The sequence below is a fragment of the Lynx canadensis genome, chromosome E2 (genome assembly GCF_007474595.2).
Source record: "Lynx canadensis isolate LIC74 chromosome E2, mLynCan4.pri.v2, whole genome shotgun sequence".
Taxonomy (NCBI): Eukaryota; Metazoa; Chordata; class Mammalia; order Carnivora; family Felidae; genus Lynx; species Lynx canadensis.
Genome location: NC_044317.1, coordinates 4,198,152 through 4,222,689, shown reverse-complemented (window position 1 = coordinate 4,222,689; position 24,538 = coordinate 4,198,152). Strand labels below are relative to the sequence as shown.

At 47.1% G+C, this 24,538-nt stretch overlaps 1 protein-coding gene across 4 annotated transcripts in view; it reads left to right on the top strand.

The window, feature by feature from the left end:
- Nucleotides 1-24,538, top strand: part of LOC115503575 (kelch-like protein 36) — a 104,583-nt gene that overhangs the window by 47,739 nt on the left and 32,306 nt on the right. For 3 of the 4 annotated variants that reach the window (XM_030299894.1, XM_030299895.1, XM_030299896.2), the window contains 2 exons: nt 16,378-16,446; nt 24,134-24,194. In XM_030299894.1, coding sequence (XP_030155754.1) covers nt 16,378-16,446; nt 24,134-24,194 — 130 coding nt within the window. Of the gene's footprint in view, nt 1-14,041; nt 14,057-16,377; nt 16,447-24,133; nt 24,195-24,538 lie in introns of those variants that run through there. The other variant, XM_030299897.1, reaches the window with a different exon arrangement.

Below are 24,538 nucleotides of genomic sequence, written 5' to 3'. Positions count from 1 at the left end.
CCGGGCGCGTCCTGAGCCGTGCAGTTACGTGCTCAGTGCTTGGGAGGTGCACGTGCGAGGCTCTGCAGCAGTAATTCAGAGGGTGAAGGAAGGGAGGGATGAACAGCCTTGACAGTGAAATGGGATTTTGGCAAATGGGGAGGCAGGCAGTAGGGCCTGCGTTTCTGATCAACCTGATTTTGGCTTTTGGAGTGACCTTACTTTCTCTGAGTCCCTCGGTTGCTGCCACTGAACCTGGAACAAGCCTTTTTATGTCCTTTATAGTGCGCTTCGTTCCTGTCTTAGGTAGGATGCTTTTGAGAACAAGTGAAAGAAAGGCCAGCTCTAATTGGCTTACAGCATAAACTAGAGATTTATTGGCTCATGGAACCAGAAATCCCAGAGGTAGGTCACGCTTCAAGGTTGGTTTGATTAATCAATTCAGTGATATCTTTGAGGACCTGGTTTCTTTTCACTTGTGTTGTGTCAGCATTTTCCTAAGACTAGCTTTCCTCCGAATGAGAAGATAGTCACAGCGGTTGCAGGCTTCCTGTGTATGTCCAGCCTATTCCACATCCACCAGAACAAGAGAGTGGACGTGTGATCCAGAATTCTTGGCTGTGTCTTGGGGTTTGTACCTTCTGGGTCACCCTTGAACCGGGTGCTCTGGGCAGGGAGGGTGGGTGGCATGCCAGGTCGGGCTCCCATCTAGAGCTGCTCCCATCTAGAGCTGGGAGTGGGTGTGTATCAGCCTTCTGGACTGGGTGACCACTAAGCAGCAGGGGAGGAGGAAAATGGACATTTGGAGGATGGCTGCAAAGTCCGTTACAGTCCCATCCGGGAGCACCCCTCCTCCCCCCTCTCCTTTTCCAGGTCTGTCACTTCCTCCGTGTGTGCATTCTTCAGGTAGTGGACTGTGTTCTCAGGGGGTCTACTCCCCCCCAAATAACAGTTAGAAATCCCTGTCTTTAAGAAATAATGTAATGATAAAATGACATCTGTGTATCAATCATTTTTAATGTTCACTTTCGAGAGAGAGACAGAGTACAAGCGGGGGAGGGGCAGAGAGAGAGGGAGACACAGAACCGGAAACAGGCTCCAGGCTCCGAGCTGGAAGCACAGAGCCCAATGCGAGGCTCGAACCCACGAACCGTGAGATCATGACCTGAGCCGAAGTCAGATGCTCAACTGACTGAGCCCCCCAGGTGCCCCATAATCTTATTATTGAGGTGCGGTGTATGTTCAGAAAGGTGCTACTCCTGCCTTTGATTCATGGAGATACTGTTCTCTGGGTCTCAGTCGTGGGATGTCGACAGATAGGGGTCAGTTAATCAGAAAACTTCTTTCTCTTCATGTAGTTGCCCTTGTTCTTGCCAGATAAAGCTTTCTGAACATTTTGGTACTTTGTTGAGATTGTCCCAGAAATTTGGGATGGAAAGGTACATGATTTAAGATAATCTTCAAGGTTTCTCTTCCGGGAGGTTGGCAGAACCATGAAGTCTGCCGTTGGCGTTCGTGTAGGAGCTGGTTTTGAGAAAATAACGGGCCTTTGGAATTGAAGGCGAAACCAGAGCTTGGAAGTAGGAGTGCCGTGGGGCTGGCAGCCTGAGAAGTGGGCCTGGAACTTGACCGAGCGGCCGGGAGAGGATGGGAGTCTGGGCTTCACCAGCACGGTTTGAGGCGGGGAACAGAGCTGCCTGCGGGACGGGGACAGGCGTGGACAGGCCGGGGGTGGGGAGGAGGGGTGGCTGGAGCAGAGTCGGGACCTGCAGGGGGCGGGAGCCACCCATGGAAAGAGTGTGTGTGTGAGAGAGAGCTCCCAGTGTGGACAAATCGGGTGCGTGATGGAGAGACAGACTAGCTGCAGGGTGTGAAAGGATGCTAGGATGGGAGGTTGTTTCTGAAAAAGCAGAGTGTTGGAGGTGAGCGTTAGATTTCAGTTAGTTAAGAGCAAATGGGAAATGAGCTCCGTTATAAAAGAATGGTCTTTGTGGAAAAGACGGGTGGAAACGTTACCTGGGAATGGAATTGTTGTATCAAATTGTTGCCAGTTTGCTTGCGTGATAGTTTCTCTTCTGGCTGACATTTAGCTTTGTGGTTTGCCGTAAGTTGTTAGTGATCAGTAAACCCTTGAAAGCACTGAAAGAGTTCCCGTTTTAAAAACAGATGCTCTGCGCGTTGTTCATCAAGCAGAGGGTCCTTTCACAAAGTGATCGCTTCAACTGGTTTCCGGGTTGCTTATGTCTGGTTTGGGGCCATAACTGAGTGGCGAGGTGGCTGTGTCCGCCTGGCCTTCCCTCGTGCTGTCTTAGTTTCCCCAACTCCTCAGCTGCCTGGAGTGGCCGTGGGAGCGCCCTCCACGGCGGGCCAGAACCCTAACTGCACGTCACGAGGACACAAAGTGTTTAGCATGTTGAGTGAAGCCTGGGCTCCCTGCTTGCCCCCACTGAATCCTGGAGTTTTGCAGGGAAGGCCCGAGGATCCTCAGACGATCCTAGGGGTAGCTTGGGGCTGAGAACCACTGCCACAGGCCTTCGTCCTGCACAGCTGACCCCGCTCCCCTGCCAGGTGAGCCCCACCGGTGGTTGGTGTTCTATGCGGAAAACAGCATTGTGAGCCAGGTGGGTGAAATACTTTTCCGGGAGATTCGAGTTTCGAGCTCCACATCTTTACTATAGGGCAGACTTCCCGAAGTCTCAGGTTTTGTTTTTTTCTAATAAAAGATTTTTAATCATAACAGCCAACTTACAAACGTAATTCAGGAATGGAGCGCAATCTGTTCTTTTGGCTGGTAAAGGAAGCTGTTTCTGCCTAGTTGCGGTCTTTGTTTTCGGCAGATCATTAGGTGAAAGTGAAGCCGAAAAAGCGAGCAGCGGACTGCTTCCTCCGTGGGCTCGGCCCGGCCTTAGCTGTCAGCGCCCGGTTTTGCTTTCTCTTATTTTCAGCAGATCGTAATTTTGCAGCTTTTACTGCTTGGACCGACTCTTCCAAGTAACTTTGGTTTTCATTGACAAGCAGAGCGGCTCCGGAAGGGGAACGTTCTAAACGTGCTCCCTCCGGGTGCGTGGGCTGCGGGGTGTAAGTCAGGCAGCTGTGGATCTTGAAGGTATTTAGGAACCCATTGGCAGTGGGCAGCAGATCAGAAGGAAATTGTTTATGCAGTCACACTGCTTTTTTCCGAATGTGTTTTAACTTAAAGTTCTGGTTTAGTGATGCACGCTCCTTTTTGGCAGGTGGCCTTCGGTAGCTGAGCTTCTGTTGGTTTGGTTCCAGCATGTTCCATTAAGTGAAAAACCCTGTAGAACAGATGCATGTGCAAGTTTCTGCCCGCGTAGCACTCTGTTTAATGAAACACCCCAGGTCTGATTCAGTGTTACTGGCAGCAACTGTCTGTGTGTGGTGTGGGGTTTGAGTAGGCGGTTGGGGGATCTAGGCAGTTAGGCCGTGCCGCGCTGGAACAGTCTCTGGTCTAGTGTTTGGGCAACTACGGGAGTGGGCACCCTGATGGCGATACCAGGCAGCAGGTTACAGGTGTCATGCCCAGTATCGTAGGTGGTGCTGGGTACTACTAGTAAGAGTCTTGGGACCCAGGAACACGAAATCTTAAAACGCATCTCAGCGTGTGGATGTTAGCAGAGTATTTAAGAATCTGCTTAATGTAAGTGAAGGATTAATACTGTGGTCCTTGGTCTTCAAGAGCTGCTTTTACTTATTTAATTCTAGTTTAATGTTTTAAAAGTTTATTTTGAGAGAGAGAGGGAAGGAGAGAGCACGCACGAGCAAGAGGTGGGGGCAGAGAGAGAATCCCAAGCAGGGTAGAGCCCAATGCAGGGCTTGAACTCAACGAACTATGAGACCATGACCTGAGCCGAAATCAGGAGTCAGACGCTCAAGTGACCGAGCTCCCCCCCCCCCGGGAGCTCCCAGCGTTGCTTCTGTAGTGCAGCTGCCTCATCCACGTTATTTGTAGACGTGCACTGGTTAATTCTGCACCAATTTTAAAACATTAACCATTTTGAGGTATGATTTAATAGAATAAATGTACCGATTTTAAATTTTCAGATTGAGGTTTGACACGTCTATGCCAGGGTAACTGTTACCACAATCAATCTGTTGTCCAAAAAGTTCCCTCATGCCCCTTTGCCATGAGTCTCTGCCCCACAGTGGGTGACTGCTGATCTGCTTTCTGTCACTGGGCATATCCCCTTTTGTAGGATTTTGTTTCTGTGGAATTATACGGAATGTACTCCTCTCTCTGGCTTCTTTCGTTCTACACAGCACTTTCAGATTCATCCGTACTGTGGGTAAGAGTCCTCTCCTTTTCAGTGCTGAGTTGTATTTCATTATGGAAGTAACACAGTTCCTCTCTTTACCTCTTTTTTTTTTTAATGTAATTATTTATTTATTTTGAGAGAGAGAGCGAGCGAGCAGGGGAAGGGCAGAGAGAGGGAGAGAGAAAGAACCCCCAGCAGGCTCGCCGCTCAGCTCAGGGTGGAGCCCGATGTGGGGCTCCATCCCACGACCCTGGCATCATGACCTGAGCTGAGATCAAGAGTCGGACGCTTAACCGACTGAGCCCCCCAGGCGCCTGTCTCTTCACCTCTTGGTGCACAGTTTTGTTCCAGTGTTTGTTAGGAACGAAGCTAAACGAAGATTTGCGTTTATCTGCAAGTCTTTGGTGGACGTAGATTTTCACTTTTGTGAGTAAAATACCTAGAAGTGGGATTGTTGGGTCATGTGGTCAGCGGTGTGTTTTGTTTTATAGAAAACTGCCAGCTTCTCCAAAGTAGCTGTGTCATTTTCTATCTCCACCAGCAACCGTGAGGATCCCCCTTCTTCCGGAGCCTCACCAGCACTTGGTATTCTCGGTTATGTTAACTTTCTTGTGCATCAGTTTAAAAGGAAAGAATTTTTTATCCACAAGAACATGAGTCATATTTATGACCGAGAAGTGGATCTGACTGCAAATAGGTGGTTCTTAGTAAAATATGTTTAAAAAAAAAAAGTTTAAGCCAAAAATAGAGGGGGACAGTAAAGACTAGGAGAGTGCCCTCTCCACACTGGACACAGGTGACTTTCTTGGTAGGCGAGGATAGTAGGGGGGGTGGTAGGGAATGAAAACAGATTTTTGAAAGGTTGACCTGCCCCGATACTTTGTAATCACACGCATGGTTTTTTCTACCCCCTTTTTCCCTTCTAGATTTAAAATGTGAAAGTCGATTTTTCTTTAGTCTGGGCGACCATGTGGTAATTGTGAATGATTTTCCTCTAGGCCAAAACAAGTATGCTCTTAATAAGTTTTCTGTAAAGCTTAATTCAGATTGTCTTGATTATGTTTAAATATATATTTAAAAATGAAAGGTTATATCTTGGTTATATTTAAAGATTATGTTTATTTAGTTTTTAAAGTTTATTTATTTTGAAAGAGAGAGGGCGAGTGAGCTGGCGAGGGGCAGAGATAGAGGGGGAGAGAGAATCCAAGCAGGCTCCTTGCTGACAGTGCAGGGCCCAACGTGGGACTTGATCCCGTGAACTGTGAGATCATGACCTGAGCTGAAACCAAGAGTCTGCTCAACTGACTAAACCACCTAGGTATCCCTAAAGATTACATTTAAAGCGTGTGTGTGTGTGTGTGTGTGTGTGTGTGTGTATTTCTTTTGTATGTGTGTGGGGGGATCCCAAGCAGGCTCTCTGCTGTCAGTGCAGAGCCTGACATGGGGCTTGAACCCAGAAACCGTGAGATCATGACCTGAGCTGAAATCAAAAGTTGGATGCTCACCCGCCTGAGTCACCCAGACGCCGCCCCCCTGAAGATTATATTTAAACGTGAAAATTGTGCTTCTGCCTGGAACATCTCTTGTGATCTTAAAAACCGAAGAATAAAAACCAGTCAGAGCAAACGGGGTGATTTGGTGGCACTGACATGTGGGAAGTTTCCTGTTGTTGTGGAGGTTGGAGAGGCTGTCATTCCTTATCCCAAGAACTTATAATTGGGGTGGGAGAGTGGGGATCTCTTCTTCCTCTTCTTGAAATGATTTGTTCAGAAAGCTTTTTTGAGCACCTACTGTATGCCAAGTACTGCATTGACTGCCGGCAATACGCAGATGAATTTAACTTGGCTCCTTTTCATTAAAAAAAAAACCTTTATGGGGGCATAATTTATGTGCAGGGAATGTCACCCATTTAAAGTATACATGATGAGTCTCAACAAATGCGCCCACTTATGTAATCACGTCAACAGTTAAGGTACTTTTCTACCCTTGCAGTGGCTCCCCAGACCTCCCCTCCCTGCAGCCTGTCTGCACTCACCCTTGGCCCCAGCAGAGGGAGCACTGCTGTTATGGTGTCGTGTTTGTTGGTGTTCTGCTTGTTTTCCCTTTTCTTCTCTGTTCTCTCCTTTTTGTTCTCTGTTCTCTCTTCCTCCCTGCCTTGTGTCTCCCCACCAACCCTGTTCCTTCCTCCCTAGATTAGCAGCTGGGTGATGGTAATGAAAATGAAAATGGTGGAATCTTGAACTTTTCTACTGGAGCTAAATTCACTCCCTAATAATTTACCAGCTTTTTTTCCATGTGATGAAAATTCTAGATAGAAGTTATTGTGTAATGAGGGCTCTTTTATCTTGCTGTTTAGTATTAGCTTAGAGCAAAATAAGTTAAAATTTAACTGCCATTGTGTAAAGTACCTAATGCAGATGTAGGACTGGGAAGTTGGTACGAAATGGATTTCTGCTAGATGAATCATATTTTCTAATTTTGGAAATAGATTTGGTGGGAACAAGTTTTAGCCCAGAATCTCCATGAAAGCTCTGAAGGAATACGCAGCCAGCCCGTCACAGATCGTGCTTTGGAAGGTGCGCGGTGATCTTCTCATGGACTTTAGTAGTCACGTGAAACACACAAACCCTGTGAAACTGACACGGTATTGCAGCATTTGGATGCTAGAATCCTAAGAAGAGGGCACCGCCCACGGGAGTGGCTTTGTAACAGCTTGTCCTTTTGTCCCCTTCTCGGGATCCCTCGGCCCCAAGAAGGTAAAGCAGGGTTCTGCTCCAGCCCAGTGCTTGGGTGCTCGGGGCAGCAGGCCCTTCTCTGCCTCCCTCTTTGTCTGCTTTTGCCCTCTGTAGCTCCCAGTGCAGCTTGCAGTTCACAATGTGGTGCTGTCCTGAAGCCTGTGTCTGTCTTACTCAGTGTATTCTGATCCGACACAGCTCTGTGTGGATAGTTGGTGCTCGGCGCATATGGTTAAGTCAGCGAAATTCCCGTTGTGCCTCGACTGCCTGAACAGTGTCCTCTCTGCACACCACTTTGTAGAGTTGAAAGTGCGTGTGACTGTTCAGTTGCTGTCACTGAGCATCCGTCACCTAGCAGGCCTGATCAGTATAGTTTAGTGAAGAAGTTAGACTTTTTTAGGCGGGCACTGACGTTCTTTTTTACTTTGTTCAGATCTAATTCACATCCCATACAGTTCGCCCATTTCAGTACGAGTACATTTCCGTGGTTTTTGGTGTATTTCACCACTCCAGAAGGAAACCCCGGATCCATTAGCAGCGACTTCTCATTTCCCGTTCCCCTGAACCCTTGGCGATCACAGTCTGCTTTCTGTCTCGAGAGATTTGCCTCTTCTAGACGTTTCACGGGAGTGGAATCATACAGCACGTGGCCCTTCGTGCCTGACTTTTACTCAGCATGGTTTTCAGGGTTCATCCATGTGGTCGCATGGGTTAGCCTGGGGACATTTCCACACCCCTGCTGCTTTGTCCCTGTGAGATCCAGGAGATGCCTTCGGAGCTGGCAGAACGCTCCCAGTTGCCCAGTCCAGCACCCCCTCACGTCCACTAGAGAGGACGTTCAGACTTCGTCACTCTCGAAACGAACGAGTTTGTTAGTCCTTCGTCTTTCCTCCTCTCTCCCAAATTCAGCCTTGCTGGGTTGGATGCTGAGGGAGGAGAAGACGTCGTGTCTCTCGGCCTCTTGGTAGCTGTGCCTGGTTCTGTCCTCTCACCGGCGAGGCTTGGCTTGATGCCCGTCGGCTGGCGGTGGTTCTGGGAGCTGGCTCGCCGGTGTCTCACTGCCTTGGGAAACCGAGTACCGTGCACACGCGGCAGGGTGCTCATCGATCGCTGCCTCGTAGCTTTATTTTTTCTCTCAGAGGCTGATCTTCTATTTTCGCGCGTCCTTCTGAAGGCGGAACGTTGCTTTGGTGGCACCCTCTGTTTGTATTCGTGCTTTTAGAGATGAGATTTTGAAAGTGGGACTGAAGGCGCAGCACGCGGTGCTCCAGCGCCCCCTAGCGCCGCGCTGGGGTGGGAGTCCCCGTGCCTCCGGTGTGTGGCTTCCCGCGGTCTGTGCAGGACGCGGACGCGGTGCAGGCGACGGCCAGCATCTTTCCTTCTCACCTTCCTGCGGTGACATCGCGTCTTTGTTTTTTCCTTTAGTGTGAACGTGGTGTTTCCAGGTTTGCCTAGCCCCTTCTTCAGCGTTCACAGAGCCAGGCCCTCCCTGCAGGGGCCAGATCGGGTCTCCAGAAGGTGAAACCCAGAGCAGCCGTGCCCAGGGGCTGTGCCTCGGCCTGGGGGCGGGTTTCCCTCCTGTGTTGTGGGTTTGCCCTGTTTTCCGGAAGCACTTTCGAAGTCTTTGTTGTTGTTGTTGTTGTTGTTGTTGTTGTTGTCATGTCCTTTCTAGAAAGGATCAGAAAACAATCAAACATGTGAACAGTGGGAGTTCTGAAAGCCTGAGCTGGAATTAGTTGGAAATGAGGAGAAGTCAGCTGCGTCCCGGTCGTGGGCGAGAGCCTCTGCACCTTACAGGCTTGCTTCCTGGAGAAGGGGCTTGGGGAGCCCAGAAGCCCGTGGGGCATGCCCCTGACCGCGGGCCTTTCCCGTGGGCATCATGGCAGCTGTGAAGGGAGCCTTCGATGGTTGCTTTCCTGTTCCTTCTCGTGACTCCATTATTCATCCACCTCAGGTGGGGGTTGCTGAAAACCTAGAGGGAGTTTCCAGCTTTGCTTTACAGAGTCTGCTACAGCTGTTGAGAGAGTAAAATTATTAATGGCAATGTAAACATTTCTGTAGTGCAGGTGGGCCAACAGAGGGCCTTCAGGCACCTTCTTTTGTTCTGTCCTCACTGAACCCATTGACTGAGCATCTGTCTGTGCCGGGCCCCGTGCCCGGCTTTGGAAATGCAAGAAAGAATGCCCTTACTCCTACTGTTTCTTCTTCATGCAGACTCAATTGTCCTGTTGTATCTTTTTCTGCTCTTTCTTACAGGACAGAACTAATTCATGCGGTCAGTGGCTTTTTCTTCCCCAATAAATTATAAATCCTATGAAATCAGGCAGAGTCATGTTTCTTTTTTATTATTTTTTTTAATCTTTATTTTTGAGAGAGAGAGAGAAAGAGACAGAGAGAGACAGAGTGTGAACCGGGGAGGAATAGAGGGAGAGGGAGACACAGAATCCGAAGCAGGCTCCAGGCTCTGAGCTGTCAGCACAGAGCCCGATGTGGGGCACGAACTCATGAACCGCAAGTTCGTGACCTCAGCCAATGTCGGATGCTCAACTGCCTGAACCACCCAGGAGCTCCGTATTTACCTTTTTTTTTTTTTTTAACCCAGACTCCTACAATATTTTTTCCCTAAAAAGACTTTAGAATGTATTTATTAATACTTCTCCAGAGGAAAGAGAATGTTTCATACTCACATAAAGAGAGGGGTTAAAGGTTAGTCTCACAAATGAGTGTTTTCAGCCTTGACTTTTAAATTAAATCTCTTTATTTGGGAATAATTTCAAATTTACAGAAGCTGCAAAAATAATAACGGTACAAAGAACCCCCATTTTACTCCTTTACCCAGATCGACCCTTTGGGGGCGCCTGGGTGGCTCATCACTTGAGCATTAACCCTTGCTTTCGACTCAGGTCATGATCCCAGGGTCATAGGATTGAGCCCTATGCGGAGCCTGCTTAAGATTCTGTCTCCCTCTGCCCTCCCCCCCCCCCCCCCCCCCCGCCGTCTCGGTCTTTCTCTCTCTCTCTCACTTAAAAAAAAATAAAAGCTTTAACCCCCTTTGCATAGTCATTTATGTGTGTGCCTGAGTTCTCTCTCCACAGACATACTCCCAAACTCACTCACTTAACACGTGCATGTGCAGATACACATTTTGTCATCCGCCCTCTGAGATTCGAGAAATTCCACACGCCATGATCTTTTACCTCGCGTGTGTTGAAGGTATTTTCTAAGAACGGGGATGTTCTCTTACATAACCACAGCTGGACAGTTCCTGCGTTCGCAAATTTACATGGAGACGATACTTTTTTTTTTTTAATTTTTTTTTTTCAACGTTTATTTATTTTTGGGACAGAGAGAGACAGAGCATGAACGGGGGAGGGGCAGAGAGAGAGGGAGACACAGAATCGGAAACAGGCTCCAGGCTCCGAGCCATCAGCCCAGAGCCCGACGCGGGGCTCGAACTCCCGGACCGCGAGATCGTGACCTGGCTGAAGTCGGACGCTTAACCGACTGCGCCACCCAGGCGCCCCGAGACGATACTTTTTATAACCTGCCGTCCGTATTCTGATTTTGTCAGTTGACCTAAGAATCTCCTTTAGAGCGTCTCCCGTCCGGGACAGGATCCAGTCTGGGGCCGCGTGTTGCCTTTAGTTGGCGGGTGTCTGTAGCTTCTGTAATCTGGGGCTTTTCTACAGCCTTCATAACACTGAATTTTTGAAGAACACAGTCCCGCCCTTCTATTTTGGTCACGTTCTTCATTTTGCCAAACACCTGAAATATTTTGCGATGGAAAATTAAGAAGGCTCTTGGAGAAGGAGATGGTAGAACCTGAACACTTAATGGCAGTTTGGTTCCCCTCCTCAGTGTCCCAACACTGTTGCCTGAGCCCTTAGGTATAATTTTAGTTCAATAATTTTGTCAGTAAAATGCAGGGCCGTGTGATTTATGTCCACTCACCGGGGTTTGAATAAATACTTGGCCTTTGCTTTTGTAGTTTTTTGTTTTTTTTTTTTAAATTTTTTTTTTCAACGTTTTTTATTTATTTTTGGGACAGAGCGAGACAGAGCATGAACGGGGGAGGGGCAGAGAGAGAGGGAGACACAGAATCGGAAACAGGCTCCAGGCTCTGAGCCATCAGCCCAGAGCCCGACGCGGGGCTCGAACTCCCGGACCGCGAGATCGTGACCTGGCTGAGGTCGGACGCTTAACCGACTGCGCCACCCAGGCGCCCCTGCTTTTGTAGTTTTTTATCAGGACATTAAAAAATTACCTTTTTTGCTCCTAATAAATTTTTTTAAGCTAAATTTTATTTTATAAGCAACACTCTTATTTGCCTTTTTGGAACAATGTGGATAATAAAATGCTTATTCGTGGTAATGCTTCCTGTAGTCAGTGTTGGGTGATACAGTTGATTTTGTTAAACCCTGAAATGATGTCACAGCCTCAGAGTTTATGTGGGGTATTTTCTTACATCATTCCAAATGATCGTTTGCGTGGTTCCCAAAGAGGGTTCCCAAAGAGGCGGTAGTTGGTTATTTTGCCTAGAAAGGACTTGTCCTTTTTCTTGCATGCACCGTGAAGGTGGGAAATTGCCTTTATTAAGCCTTCTCTTGCCTGACACCTCAGGGGCTTGACCTTGGCCGCCCTGTGAGAATGAATCCCCCAACTCTCAAGCCTTCCTACATCTGCGGTTACTTCCTTATATTTGGATTTCTGGTTAAATATAAGCCGTGTGTGTACAGACACATAGGAAGAAGACTCAGGCGGTTTATCTGCCATGAACATATGGGGAGTACTCATTCTGTAGGAAGTAGAAATCCTAACCAGACTCCTCAGGGTGGTGAGCACCTTGTAGAAACGCTCACTCTTCTTGGTGCCAGCCTCTTAGCAATCCCTCCGTCATCTCAGTCGCAGAATTGAAACGACTGTTTCTTGTATTCGTGGGGTGTAACTGCTCGTGTTCGGAAACTCATGCGTTTGAAAGATTGAAGATCGGTCTGGCCTGATTGTGGCAAGAGGAGCGAGTGGACTGAGTTGTTTTCGGATACACGTGTGCCAGTGTTGAGGGAATCACGTTGGAGTTGACCACAGCTCCCTCTAGCCGTCTGTTGAGCGGTAAGTGATACTTTGGCGTTGTGTAGTTGATAGCAGTTGCTTAGGATGGCTTTTTTGGATTAAGCGTTTCATCAAGTCCTAATCTGTTGTCATTGAGACCTTGAGAGGAGCACAGGGCGTGTAACTGTTGTGCAGAGTGGGTGTCTTTGAATAGTTGGGCAGTGATTTCGGTTGTTTACATTGACTTTTTGCAAGTAACTTTTTAAGTAAATTAGGTATTTCTATGGTTCAGAACTAAGAATTCTGGCAAGAGACCTGCTAGGAATCTGGTGCCACTGTACTCCCTCCAGCTTTTCTTCCTTTTTGTGCCCAAAGAGCGTTTTCTTCATTTAACAGTATCCTGGAGACTCCTCCCCACCTGCACATCAAGCTTTTCCTCATTTTTCCCATTAGTCTTGTGATGAGATTGAAGGCACATATCCTTGGAGGAACTATGGGCATGAAATGGTAATAAAAACGCCTTTAAAATCTGTAGGAAAGTTTTTCAGATCATACTTTAAAAATAAAGAAAGCAGTAGAAATGGTAAAATTGAAAATGACACAAGAGAAAAGTTTTCCTTGGCATCTTTCTGAGCATCGCCTAGGTTGATGGTGAGGCTTCTTCCAGCCACCGGCTGTGGGGATGTGGTACCTGCAGGTGCCACCAGGAATTACGTACCCCCCCCCCACCCCTTTCATTGACACGATATTATGAAATCATCTGGAGATTTAGTTCTCTTGCTGCACTACCCGTATCTCTCTTGTGAACACTTCACATTGTATGTGAACGACAATAAGAATGGGTGCTTAGAAAGTGTGACTCAGAGGTTTTTCTTTTCTAAGTTTATTTATGGTGAGAGAGAGCGCCCGAGAGGCAGGGTGGGCAGAGAGAGGAATCCCAAGCAAGCTCTGCACTGTCAGCGCAAGGCCCGATGCGGGGCTTGATCCCACACACCATGAGATCGTGACTGAGCCAGGCAGGTGCCCCTGTACCGACCGACTCATTTTTAAAAGTAATTCTCTTCATTTTTGTCCTCACATGTCCTGTGAATATTTGCTGTCCATTCCTTGTATGGGGACTGAAGTCATTAGTGTTGTTTTTTTAAATCTTTTTAAATGTTTTTGAGAGAGAGAGAGAGCGAGAGAGCGCGTGCGAGCACAAGCTGGGGAGGGGCAGAGAGAGAGGGAGACACAGAATCCGAAGCGGGGCTTGAACTCATGAATCGCAAGATCATGGCCCGAGCTGAAGTCAGACGCTCGACCCACTGAGCCACCCAGGTGCCCCTGAAGTCATTAGTGTTTTAGTGGGTTGTGTGTTTCCTTGGCAATTAGGAGGGTTACTGTTTTTCCAACAGGCTTCCGCTGCGAATATTTCATCACTCCCAAAAGTTCCCTTGTGCTTCTTTGTAATCAGTCCTTCCCCAGCCCTTGACACAGCCACTGAGCTGTTTTCTCTCCTTACAGTTTTGCCCTAGAATGTTACACAAGTGTAATCATACCACATGTAGCTTTTTAAGTCAGACTTCTTTCCCTTAGCATGATGCTTTTGAGGGCCATTGAGTAGTGTTTCATTTTATAGACGTACCACGTTCGCCTCTTGATGGACGTTTGGGTTGTTTCCAGTTTTTAAAAAAAAATTTTTTTTTAATGTTTGTTTATTATTGAGAGACAGAGAGACACAGAGCGTGAGCAGGGGAGGGGTAGAGAGAGGGGGAGACACAGGATCTGAAGCAGGCTCCAGGCTCCGAGCTGTCAGCACAGAACCCGATGCGGGGCTCGAACTCACAAACTGCGAGATCGTGACCTGAGTCGGTCACTCAACCAACTGAGCCACCCAGGCGCCCCTGGGTTGTTTCCAGTTTTGAATAGGGCTGCTATAAACATCAGCCTACAGGGGTGGTTTTTGTTTTTTGTTTTTGTGGACATAGGTTTCCATTTCTCTTGGGTGAGTGAGGAGGCATGGGATTGCTGGGTCTGATGGTAAGTAATTTTATAAGAAACTGCCTGGCTCTTTTCCAGAGTGGCTGTGCCATTCTTCATTTGTGTCGGCCATGTAGAAAGTCCCAGTCGTTCCAAATCCTTGTCAGCATTTGGTATTGTTGGAAATATTTTCTCTTAGTTTGGCTTGTCTTTTCATTCCCTCCTGAGCACATTTTGAGGTTTATTTATATCTAGACTTTACGATCTCTGTCTGTAGTGGGAATACCAGCCAGCGCTGTCATTTCATTGCACCCTGCTTCCCCTCCCCACCATTTCTCCCGCTTCCTTTTCACTGAAAGATACCTTTTCCTTCCATTGCGTGGTATTACACCAGACCGAAATTAATACAGGCTTTTCCTCAGTGCGGGAAATGATGATAAGGTCTAAGTTCAGAATGAAAGTATCGCAGGTGATTATTTTTAAATTGTTTCGAGACTGCTTATTTTCACCATTAGCATCAACACACAATTTCTTTGTGGATTTTTGCAAGTATATGGAAGTATTGTGTGAAGCTGTTCTTGTTTTTTTTATATATATTTACAGTTTTGGTAGCTATTGCCAGAGAGCCCTCCAGAAATATTTTCCTGAAAAGTATTGGTGCATTCTTACTGACAGGCTGTGAGAGTTAATTGGCATTTATCTACATTTACAATAAGACTGGGCATTATCCACATCTATAATATGTAGTTACTGGTTACTTTTGATTACATGCTTGTAAATTTCCCTGTAGGTTATTGAGCTCCATTAGAGCAGAGGAGCCCTAACTCTGCTTACCATTTTCTTTTTTTTTTCCTTTATTTTAGAGAGTGTGAGAGCACAAGCAGTGGGGAGGGGCGGGGGGGGGAGAGAGAGAGAGAGAGGGAGGGAGGGAAGGAGGGAGGGAGGGAGAATCTCAGGCAGGGCTCCGTACTCAGTGTGGAGCCCAGGTAGGGCTCAATCCCACCACCCTGGGATCGTGATCCAAGGCGAAGTCAAGAGTTGGACGCTCAACTGACTGAGCCACCCGGGTGCCCCTCTGCTTACCATTTTTATCCCCAGCAACTGATCATCGTGCTTGGCAGTTAGTAGGCTCTAAATAATTGTTGATTATATGAATGAATAATTCAGTGAGTGTTCTCTGTTGTAGAAATCTGGTCATACTGATTCTTTTCAGTGACTTATTTTTAGAAGCTTCGGGGAGAATATGAACTGCTAGGTACTTGCCAAACTTGCTTCCATGCAGGTAAACCAGTTGTTTTTTCAGAAAGTCACATTCCGAATTCTGTGAAGCAGGAGTTCACAAATAGGCTTGTATCTGTTCAATAATATGTTTATCTGGGGGCACCTGGGTGGCTTAGTTGGTGAAGTGTCTCCCTCTTGCTTTTGGCTCAGGTCATGATCTCGTGGTTTTGTGAGTTTAGACCCTGGTCGCGCTCTGCGCTGGTAGCTTGGAGCCTGCTTGGGATTCTCTCCCCCTCTGTCTCTGCCCCTCCCCCACTCTCACCGTCTCTGTTTCTCAGGATAGATGAATAATTTTACAATAATAAAAATAATATAAAAAATTAAAAAATACTTTGGGGCACCTGGGTGGCTCATTCAGTTAAGCATCCAACTTCGGCTCAGGTCATGATCTCACAGTTTGTAAGGAGTTCGAGGCCCGTGTTGGGCTCTATGCTGACAGCCCAGGGCCTGGAGCCTGTTTTGGACTCTGTGTCTCCCTCTGTCTTTGCCCCTCCCCCACTTGTGAGCACGCATGCTCAGTCCCGCGCGCGCGCTCTCTCTCACAGAAACAATAAATGAATAAACTTTAAAAAATACGTTTGTCTGTGCATCGTTTTTAAATGAAACTTCAGGATAAAAAAATCACGTATATATCTTAAATATCATTCATTGGGATCATTAGCATTTTTCTTGTTTTGGATTTCCCTGTCTTGCCTTTTGAACCACGTTTTCTGCTTTTCATTAGTATGTGCGGCGGAGAGGGCTGAAATGGAGATAGTGACATGTCGACAGACAGGTAAACGGAACACCTGGAAGGGCTTGTGATCCCGAAGGTTTTCCTTCAGGATAAGTGTGGTGCACACAGTTGACCTGTTTCAGAATAGGCTTTATCAATTTCAGAGTGTTCTTTGACAGTTTGCGGAAACGGCTAAGCATTTTCTTGTTTGTGATCGGAAAATCACACCTCGGAATCTTTTCTGCCGACCCTTGATCTGTTTAATTGAGAAAGGGTCTTGGGTGTTCTGGCCTACGTATTTCATAGGATTGGTATAGTCTGTAGCATCTTGCCTGAAAATATAAATTGTATATTTTATGTGATCGGTGGCTTTTTTTTTTTCCAGTATATTTTTGGAGACTTTAGCCCTGATGAATTCAATCAGTTCTTTGTGACTCCTCGCTCTTCAGTTGAGGTAAGACAAAACAGTGTTTTGTTTGAATATGTGTATAGATATAACTAATGGTTACGTTTTAGTTTTGAGTTTTTAATTTTGCTTGTTGATAAGGAAATCCAACGTACAGAAAAGCGCAGAGACTAATACAAGAAATGCGGGGCGCCTGGGTGGCGCAGTCGGTTAAGCGTCCGACTTCAGCCAGGTCACGATCTCGCGGTCCGTGAGTTCGAGCCCCGCGTCAGGCTCCGGGCTGATGGCTCGGAGCCTGGAGCCTGTTTCCGATTCTGTGTCTCCCTCTCTCTCTGCCCCTCCCCCGTTCATGCTCTGTCTCTCTCTGTCCCAAAAATAAATAAACATTGAAAAAAAAAAAATTAAAAAAAAAAAAAAAAAAGAAATGCCCAAACCCACCGAGCGGATTTGACTACTGTTAACATTTTGCTGTATTTATTAAACAGCAAAACGTCACAGATATCGTCGTGGCCTCCCTTGTACCCGTTCCCACCTCCTGCCTTCCCTCCCCAGAAGTAACAACTCTGCCGGATTGGTATTGTTTTCGGACTGTCGTCTTCACCTTTCACTACATACGTGGTTGTCAACAGATTGTAGCACCATATTGTTTCCTGTGGTTTAAATGGTAAAACGAGTCATACTGTGGTTGGCTCTTGAACGGCACGGGGATTGGGAGTGCCGACCCCAGCGCAGTTGCAAATCCGCAATAACTTTTGATTCCTCGCAACTTAACTACCCGTAGCCTGTTGTTGACCGGAGGCCTTACCGATGACAATGGTAACAGTTGATTACCATATTTTGGGTTTTATAAGTATTATATACTGTATTCTCAGAACCAAGTGAGCTAGAGAAAAGGAAAGGTTAAAATAATAAGGAAGAGAAAATACATTTACAGCACTGTTCTGTGTTTTTGGAAAAAAATCCGCCTGACGTGGGCCTGCACGGTTCACACCCGTGTTGTCCAAGGGTCAGCTGTAGATTCATCCTTTTGAGGTTTGTTTCTTTTAAGGTAACATTCTTTACATTCATGCTTTGATGAATGTACATTCATGTTCTACATTCATGTTCTTTGATTTCAATTTCTCGATACTGTCAGTAGAACGTACCACAGCTCGTTTGCCTTGTTTCCTGTTGAGGACCGTTTAGATCTTTGGTTCCTACGCTACTACAGAAACGTTGCGGTAAACATATTTTACTGTGTGTCCTCATGCTCTGTGGGTTTCTCCAAGATCTGTTCCTAGGGGTGGGATTGCTGGGGCCACCAGGAGTAAGTGTTTAGTTTTACTGGCTACTCTGCTCATCCGCTTTCTGAGGGTTTCACCGTCTGCGTGGCCACCAGCTGTGCGTGAGCGCTGTCACCATCTCAGTTAAAGAAAAGCTTCTCGCTTCTTCTCACTACAGGTGTGCTCAAAATTTTTGTGAGTCTGCCGGGCTGGTTATGAATGGGTTCTCACTGTTTTAATTTACAATATTCCCAGGGTGCAAAGTTGAGAACCGCTTCGTTACTTTCGTATGCCCAGCCCTTCTGTGAATTACCTGTCTCCCTTGTCCGCGTTTTTTATTGAGCGGCTTGTCTTTTTCTTATTGCTTACAGGACTCATAGTCTTTGGTTTTGCATATTACAAGTATCTTTTCCTGGCACGAGGGCTTTAAAAAATTTGTGTGTGTGTGTGTGTGTGTGTGTGTGTGTGTGTGTCTTTATTTTATTTTGAGAGACAGAGTGTGAATGGGGGGAAGGGCAGAGAGAGGGGGCAACCCAGAATCTGCAGCAGGCTCTAAGCTGTCAGCACAGAGCCAGACGCGGGGCTCGAACTCACAGACTGAAATCATGACCTGAGCTGAAGCCGGACATGTAACTGAGTGAGCCATCCAGGTGCCCCTAGCACGGGGGCTTTTTAAAAACTTCATGTGAGATGCACATTTCTTTTCTTTCTTTCTTTCTTTCTTGCTTGCTTGCTTGCTTGCTTGCTTGCTGGGTATGGGAAGTAAGTTTTTAACTTTCATGCCAAACGTCTTGTTTTTTTTACTTCCGGTTTATAAATGTCTTCAAGAAATTCTTCCCTGCCCTGACGTAGCAAAGACACCATTTTTTTTCTGAAAGTTTTAAGGTTTTTGTGTTCACTGTAGTATGCAATGCAGCTGAATGGACTTCGCTGTGCGTGTGCGGTGGGGCTTGACCTCGTCCTCTGCCTTGGCCGCAGGGAGCTGTCCCAGCACTGGGCCCTCAGGTGCAGTGCCCCTTTGCTCTGGCCCTTGTGCTTGATCTCTGCAACAGTGCCACTCGTTTTAATTGTAGTTTGTCTTCTGGGAGGGCCCTCACCCTCTTGTGCTTACCCCAAGTGTTTTGGTTCTCCTTCTTCCTTAACTGTTCCTTAAGAATCTGTGATCAGCATGCCAAGTTCCATGAAAAATCCCATTGAGATTTCAGTTAGAATTGTGTTAATTATGGGCTCATTTGTAGGAGAATTCACAATTTTATGAGACTTTTCCTAAACACGATTTTGGTACATTTCACCATTCAGGTCTTTTACATGTAATTAATGATTTCTGTTTTAGTTTAATAAAACTGATCTGGAATATTTTTTCATATTCGTATTTTAAGTATGAAAACTGTTGAAATTGTATCGAAAAGAACAAAGGGAGGTACGAGTAAGGATAAGGATAAGGACGTTGATGAGACCTAACCAGCCACTTGAGTGTTTTTGTGTGGAGTTCTTTTTACTTGGCAAGGTGCAGCAGAAGGTACTGACTCCTTAGGATTGGAGCCACACGGCCCGCGTTGCATGTGGCCTTGGCCAGTCCTGCCCGTTTCACCTTGGCTTCTTGAACTCGAGACTCTGGGGCTGGAGAGGAAGGATTAAATGACAGCGTGTTGAAAGTGTTACTTCAGCTGCACAGACTAGAGAGCGATTTATTGGTTTCTCCTCTTTGACTTCAGGAAAAAGGAAGAAATCACCGAAAGCAAAGCTTGGTCAGGTTACAGTTGAGAAGGTGAATAAATCCCTTCAGTGCCCATCTCCATCTGTTTTGTGTTCATTGATGGTAAGGGCGTTTTAAGGAATCTAAGGATAGGAGCCAGGAAACCGTGAACGCTGCGTTACAGATTGTATTTCCTAAGGCAATAAAATGCATCTGTGCATGTTAGATTTTGTAGAATGAGGCTTGGAGTTGAGTGTGTCCTGACAGAAAAAATAACAATTAGGAAAAACATGATTGTCCCGTATTCCCCAAGTGTTAGCGTAATTGAGGTTCTACTCTGTGTACTAATGGTTCGAGTTTTAAGTCATTTCTGTCTTTGAATCACAGTAGAGTACAGAGGCACCTGCCAGGGACAGGACAGCCTGTGCGCTTGGCAATTAAGGTTTCAAAAGATGAGAAAGCCCCACTCGTGTATTTTACAAAAGCCTTTCGCAAGTGCGTGCATTTGTGTGGGTTTGTGAGAGCCTGTTTGCAGGTAAGTGTCAGTAAAAACGTGGGTTTTCCTGTGATGTGAAGGTAGAGAATGTACCATATTTCAGAGTCTGGAGAGCTGCGCTCCTTGGTCACTCTGCTACTCAAGTAGGCCTGGTGGCTCTGGCAGTTTCCTCCCACTCATCGTGCTTCCTTACAGGGAAACGGGGGTGTTTGTTTACCTCTCAGAATGTTGGGCAGTCATTAGTTACTGTGGAAGACCTTCGCACATAAGGATTTGATGGTAAAGTCGTGTCAGGCTTTTTACTGTAGAAGTAATGGCTGTGTCTTAACAGAATGAGTTTATAGCCAGAAATCTTCGTAAGTCTGGCTCGTTTCTGGGTCTTCTGTGTTTTCGCTTTTGAATATGCGTTGCGTTTGGGGGCACGTATGACAGATGTCGTCTGCCAGAATCACATATGGTCCAGTGACCCGCAAAGGGGAAACACAGGCTAATTAATGCGATTGGGCCAAGCTCTCTCTCTCAGTGTCGTAATTGTTGTAAGTCAGGAGTCTGGAGCGTACTAGTAGCATCATCACGTGGGGCACAGACTGTTTCGTGGCGTGCCGTGTGGTTGCGTGGGTGGGTGTGTGGGTGCTGTTGTCTCCTGGCGCTGTGGCCTCGTGGCTCGGGCCTTTTGCCTCGCGCTGAGAACGGCGGTGGCTCCTGCCCGCGCCGTGCCTGCCGTGTGGCCATCGTGGGAACTCGCACCAGCCCTGTTCATCATGTACTTCTTTGGCTGTTAGGAATTTGAGAAGCATTTTTTTCCTCTCCCTGGGGCCAAGAGCTGAAAAAACAAAGCTTGAGAAACATAAAGTGTTAAACTATAGGAACATTCTGCTTTTCTCCCGTTCTCTCAGCTGAGTGTTGGACTCCGTTTTACTTTCCCTGTTTGAAAGCTTGCCCCTGGCCAGACAGGACGGTCAGTAGTTGAACAGAATCCGAAGAAACCCTCTCAGCTGGTTTCTGTATGTGATCTTAAATATTAGTAGAAATTTAAAGGTAACATACCGCAGATCTTTTTTTATAAAGCTGTGCTCTAGTTTGTACGCCAGCGTGATTTAAAAATGAATTTCTCCAGCTGGAAGAAATACAGTCAATTTACTGAATAAGCATGCTTTGAACCCCAGTCGTCATCATGTCAGTAGTGTTCACAAATAAGGGGTGAATGAATGCTCCTTGTTCTTGGGACTTCCGGAACTTCAGTATTGGGGGCAACATGCACACATGCTTAATGCAGTTACGGGAAAAACGAGACCAGAGCGGGATGGGCCACGCTGCAGACGCTGAGGGTGTGTGTGTCTGTGCGTGCGTGGGTGTGGGTCTGGCTATGGAGAGTTAGGACTGTTCCTCTCAGGGGTTTGGTGTCCTTGTGGGGCTTCAGAGGAGAGACTTGAGGTTCACGAGGGGCTTTTAGACGGCGGAACAAATGGGGGCAGTGCCAAAAGGTTTTGAAACGTTAGTTCGTGAAATGTAATCGACACAAAATTGTGTAAGCTTAGTAAGGTGCGTGCCACATCTGATACATTTATATTGCAAGATTGCTGTCGTAGAGTTAGCTGTGTCTCGTCACAGAGTTGCCGTTTCCTTTAGTTGTGACAACGGTTAAACTCTGGTCTCTCAGGCTTGAAGTTCACAGCCAGGTTTGCTGCCTGTAATCCGAGTAGTGTGTCACCTGTCCAGGGCTTACCTGCGAGTTGCAGGTACTTACCCCTCAGCAGCGTCTCTCCCGTTCCCGCAGTCCACAGCCTTGGGAACGACCCACCATTCCACTCTTTGGGTTTTGGATTTGAGGTGTTTTCGTTTTTGAGATTCCAGAGGTAAGGGATGTCATACAGTATTTGTTGAAAACATTACCTTCTTCATCAAAGGGCCCAAGCAGTGACTTCTCCAGACGGTGGCGCTATCCTCAGCCTAAGTTGATCTCACTTTGTACCTGATGTCATAAGATGTCAGCGTCTTGCGTTGCTCACCGTGCATTCGTGTGTGAGAGCTTTATGGTTTTGCTTCAGTTTGAAAGTCTGTATGCTCGTAAATAGCTGCACGGTTAAAGAGGGAACTTTGAACAACTCTTACAATTTCATTCCGCTGTCTATAATAAATCCACATTTACCAGAGACTAAGGGGCATCTTATGAATGGTGGAGGCTTGTTGAATTAAAGGTGCCACATGCTTACAGAGTAAAAAAATACACACACACACACACACACACACACACACACACACACACTTTTGTGCCAGAACTCATTCCAGCGTCACTAATTCCCACATTTGCACTCTTACCAGATTAGTAACTCAGAGTGTTTTAAACACCAACAGGTTGTCAGTGTTGCCCTGGAGTCTGCTGGGGTGGGAGGTCTGTTTTCGGGACCTGCCTCTACCCCTTACCACAGTGTGTGTAAATACAGCGTGATTAAAAAACTAAGCACTTTCGGTGCCTTACAGTTGTATAGATTTCTGTCACCAGGGGGCACCCTGCTGTCACTGATAGAGAAAGAGAAGGCCCTCTGCATCCGGGAGCTTGATAAACTTCCCTTGTGGCTGCAGAGGAACGGGAAGCGACCGGTCCTCACGTGCGCCCTTTTTGCTCCGTGTGTCTGTGCCAGAGGTCAACGCTGCAGCACCCTGTGTGAGGTGCGAGTCCCAGGGTAGCCCCTGGCCGCACCCGGAATGGGTTCTCCTGGTGTGTCAGCGGATGGGAACCGTGCGCCCCCTAGTGGGGATACGTGGTGGAAACATGCATAGCTCTCCGGTCCTGAAAGTGTTCACTTCCTTTTGTTTTTTAAAATTTTTTTTAACCTTTATTGATTTTTGAGAGAGAGAGAGAGAGCATGAACGGGCGAGGTTCAGAGAGAGAGGGAGACACAGAATCCAAAACAGGCTCCAGGCTCTGAGCTGTCAGCACAGAGCCTGACGCGGGGCTCGAACTCACGACCGTGAGATCATGACCTGAGCCGAAGTCAGACGCTCCACCGACGGAGCCACCCAGGCGCCCCTGTTCAGTTCCTTTTGAACTGCTCTTTGTTTCCTTAGGTTCTCTAGGGGGAGAGAACTTGGTTACTTGGAGTGATAAGTGTTTGTCTCCGTGATTATTGAGTCGACTTGCTGAGAGTTAATTGGAGAAATCAGCCGAGGAAGCCAGTCACGCAGCAGTTCTCGGACAGTGGCGGGTGTGACAGTCCCCGGGGCCCGTCCAGGAAGCCCGGGTGCTGCGGGGGGACACGCTTGGAGAAGGGCTGTGTTAGGGTGTCGTTGCTTTGCTCTTCTGTTCTTTCTTCAGGTCCACTTGCCTTAGCCCTTCCGTCCTAAGCATTCTTACCCCGAATGTGTCCGTTTGAAACATTTCCAAGTCTTAAATGCTATGGAGTAGCTAGGAAGAAGAAAAATTTGGGATATTCATAACACTGCCTTCCTGCTTTTTACAAAGAGGTCAGATACTTGCTGTTTTGCATTCTCTCCTAAACAAGGAGTGTTTTTTCCAGCCTTTAATTCAGTTATTTAAGGCACTGTGTCAAAAAGGAGCCGTGATTCTCAGACTTCTCTGTGGGCTCTCGGCACTCCGCCCGTGGGCCTGGTCCTGGCCTCCACTGGCCGTGCTGACGCGTGTGAGGTGAACCTGAAACGCCGACGGGCAGTACGGGTCATCTTTGTCGGGGGCCCGGGACAAGTGGCCGTGGTACCTGTGGGCCGCCTGACGTCCTGTGAGATGGGGGTGTTTGTCGTAGCATTGTATCGTAGTTGATTCACGTGTCCGTTGGAGTCCGTTTTTATTATTTTGCCTCATTTTTGGATCTTTTTTTTTTTTTAATTTTTTTTTCAACGTTTATTTATTTTTGGGACAGAGAGAGACAGAGCATGAACGGGGGAGGGGCAGAGAGAGAGGGAGACACAGAATCGGAAACAGGCTCCAGGCTCCGAGCCATCAGCCCAGAGCCTGACGCGGGGCTCGAACTCACGGACCGCGAGATCTTGACCTGGCTGAAGTCGGACGCTTAACCGACTGCGCCACCCAGGCGCCCCTCATTTTTGGATCTTAATGGCAATATTTAAAAGCATTCCTCTGGTATTTTTTTCTTAAATGAAGGTGATTTAATTTTACTGTCAGCGTATGTTATTGTGGTAAACAAATGTCACGAGAAGTTGAACGGATAAAGAGTTTTAACGAAGTGTTGCTTTAACGAAGAAGCATGTGTTGGGTGTTAACATGTTGTTGAATTAAAATTTGTTTTCCACTTCCCTGTGCAGCTTCCTCCCTACAATGGAACAGTTCTGTGTGGCACACAAGCTCCCGATGAACTACCCGATGGTAAGCTGGTCTCTCCTCTACCCCCCGGACATGCGTGCTGGCCCTGTGTGCTGGGGGAGGGGTGGGGGGGACGGGCAGGAGGCCTGGAAGCCACGTTTCCTGCTCGTTCCTACTTTTCCAGTAAACATTGCCTTACTGCTCAGTGTTTTTGCTGTAAGCTATAGCATATTTGATCACTGCACCGTTTTGACTGAGGAGTTAAGTGTCTTCTGGGCTTCAGAGTATCAGATGTTCCAGGTTTAGCGAAGGAGTTGCTTGTTCGAGTCTGTTTTTCTCTTCACCGTTCTCAGCGGCACAGGTAGGTTTTTCACGGCCAGTGCTTTCTGAGAAACTTCTCCGCGGGC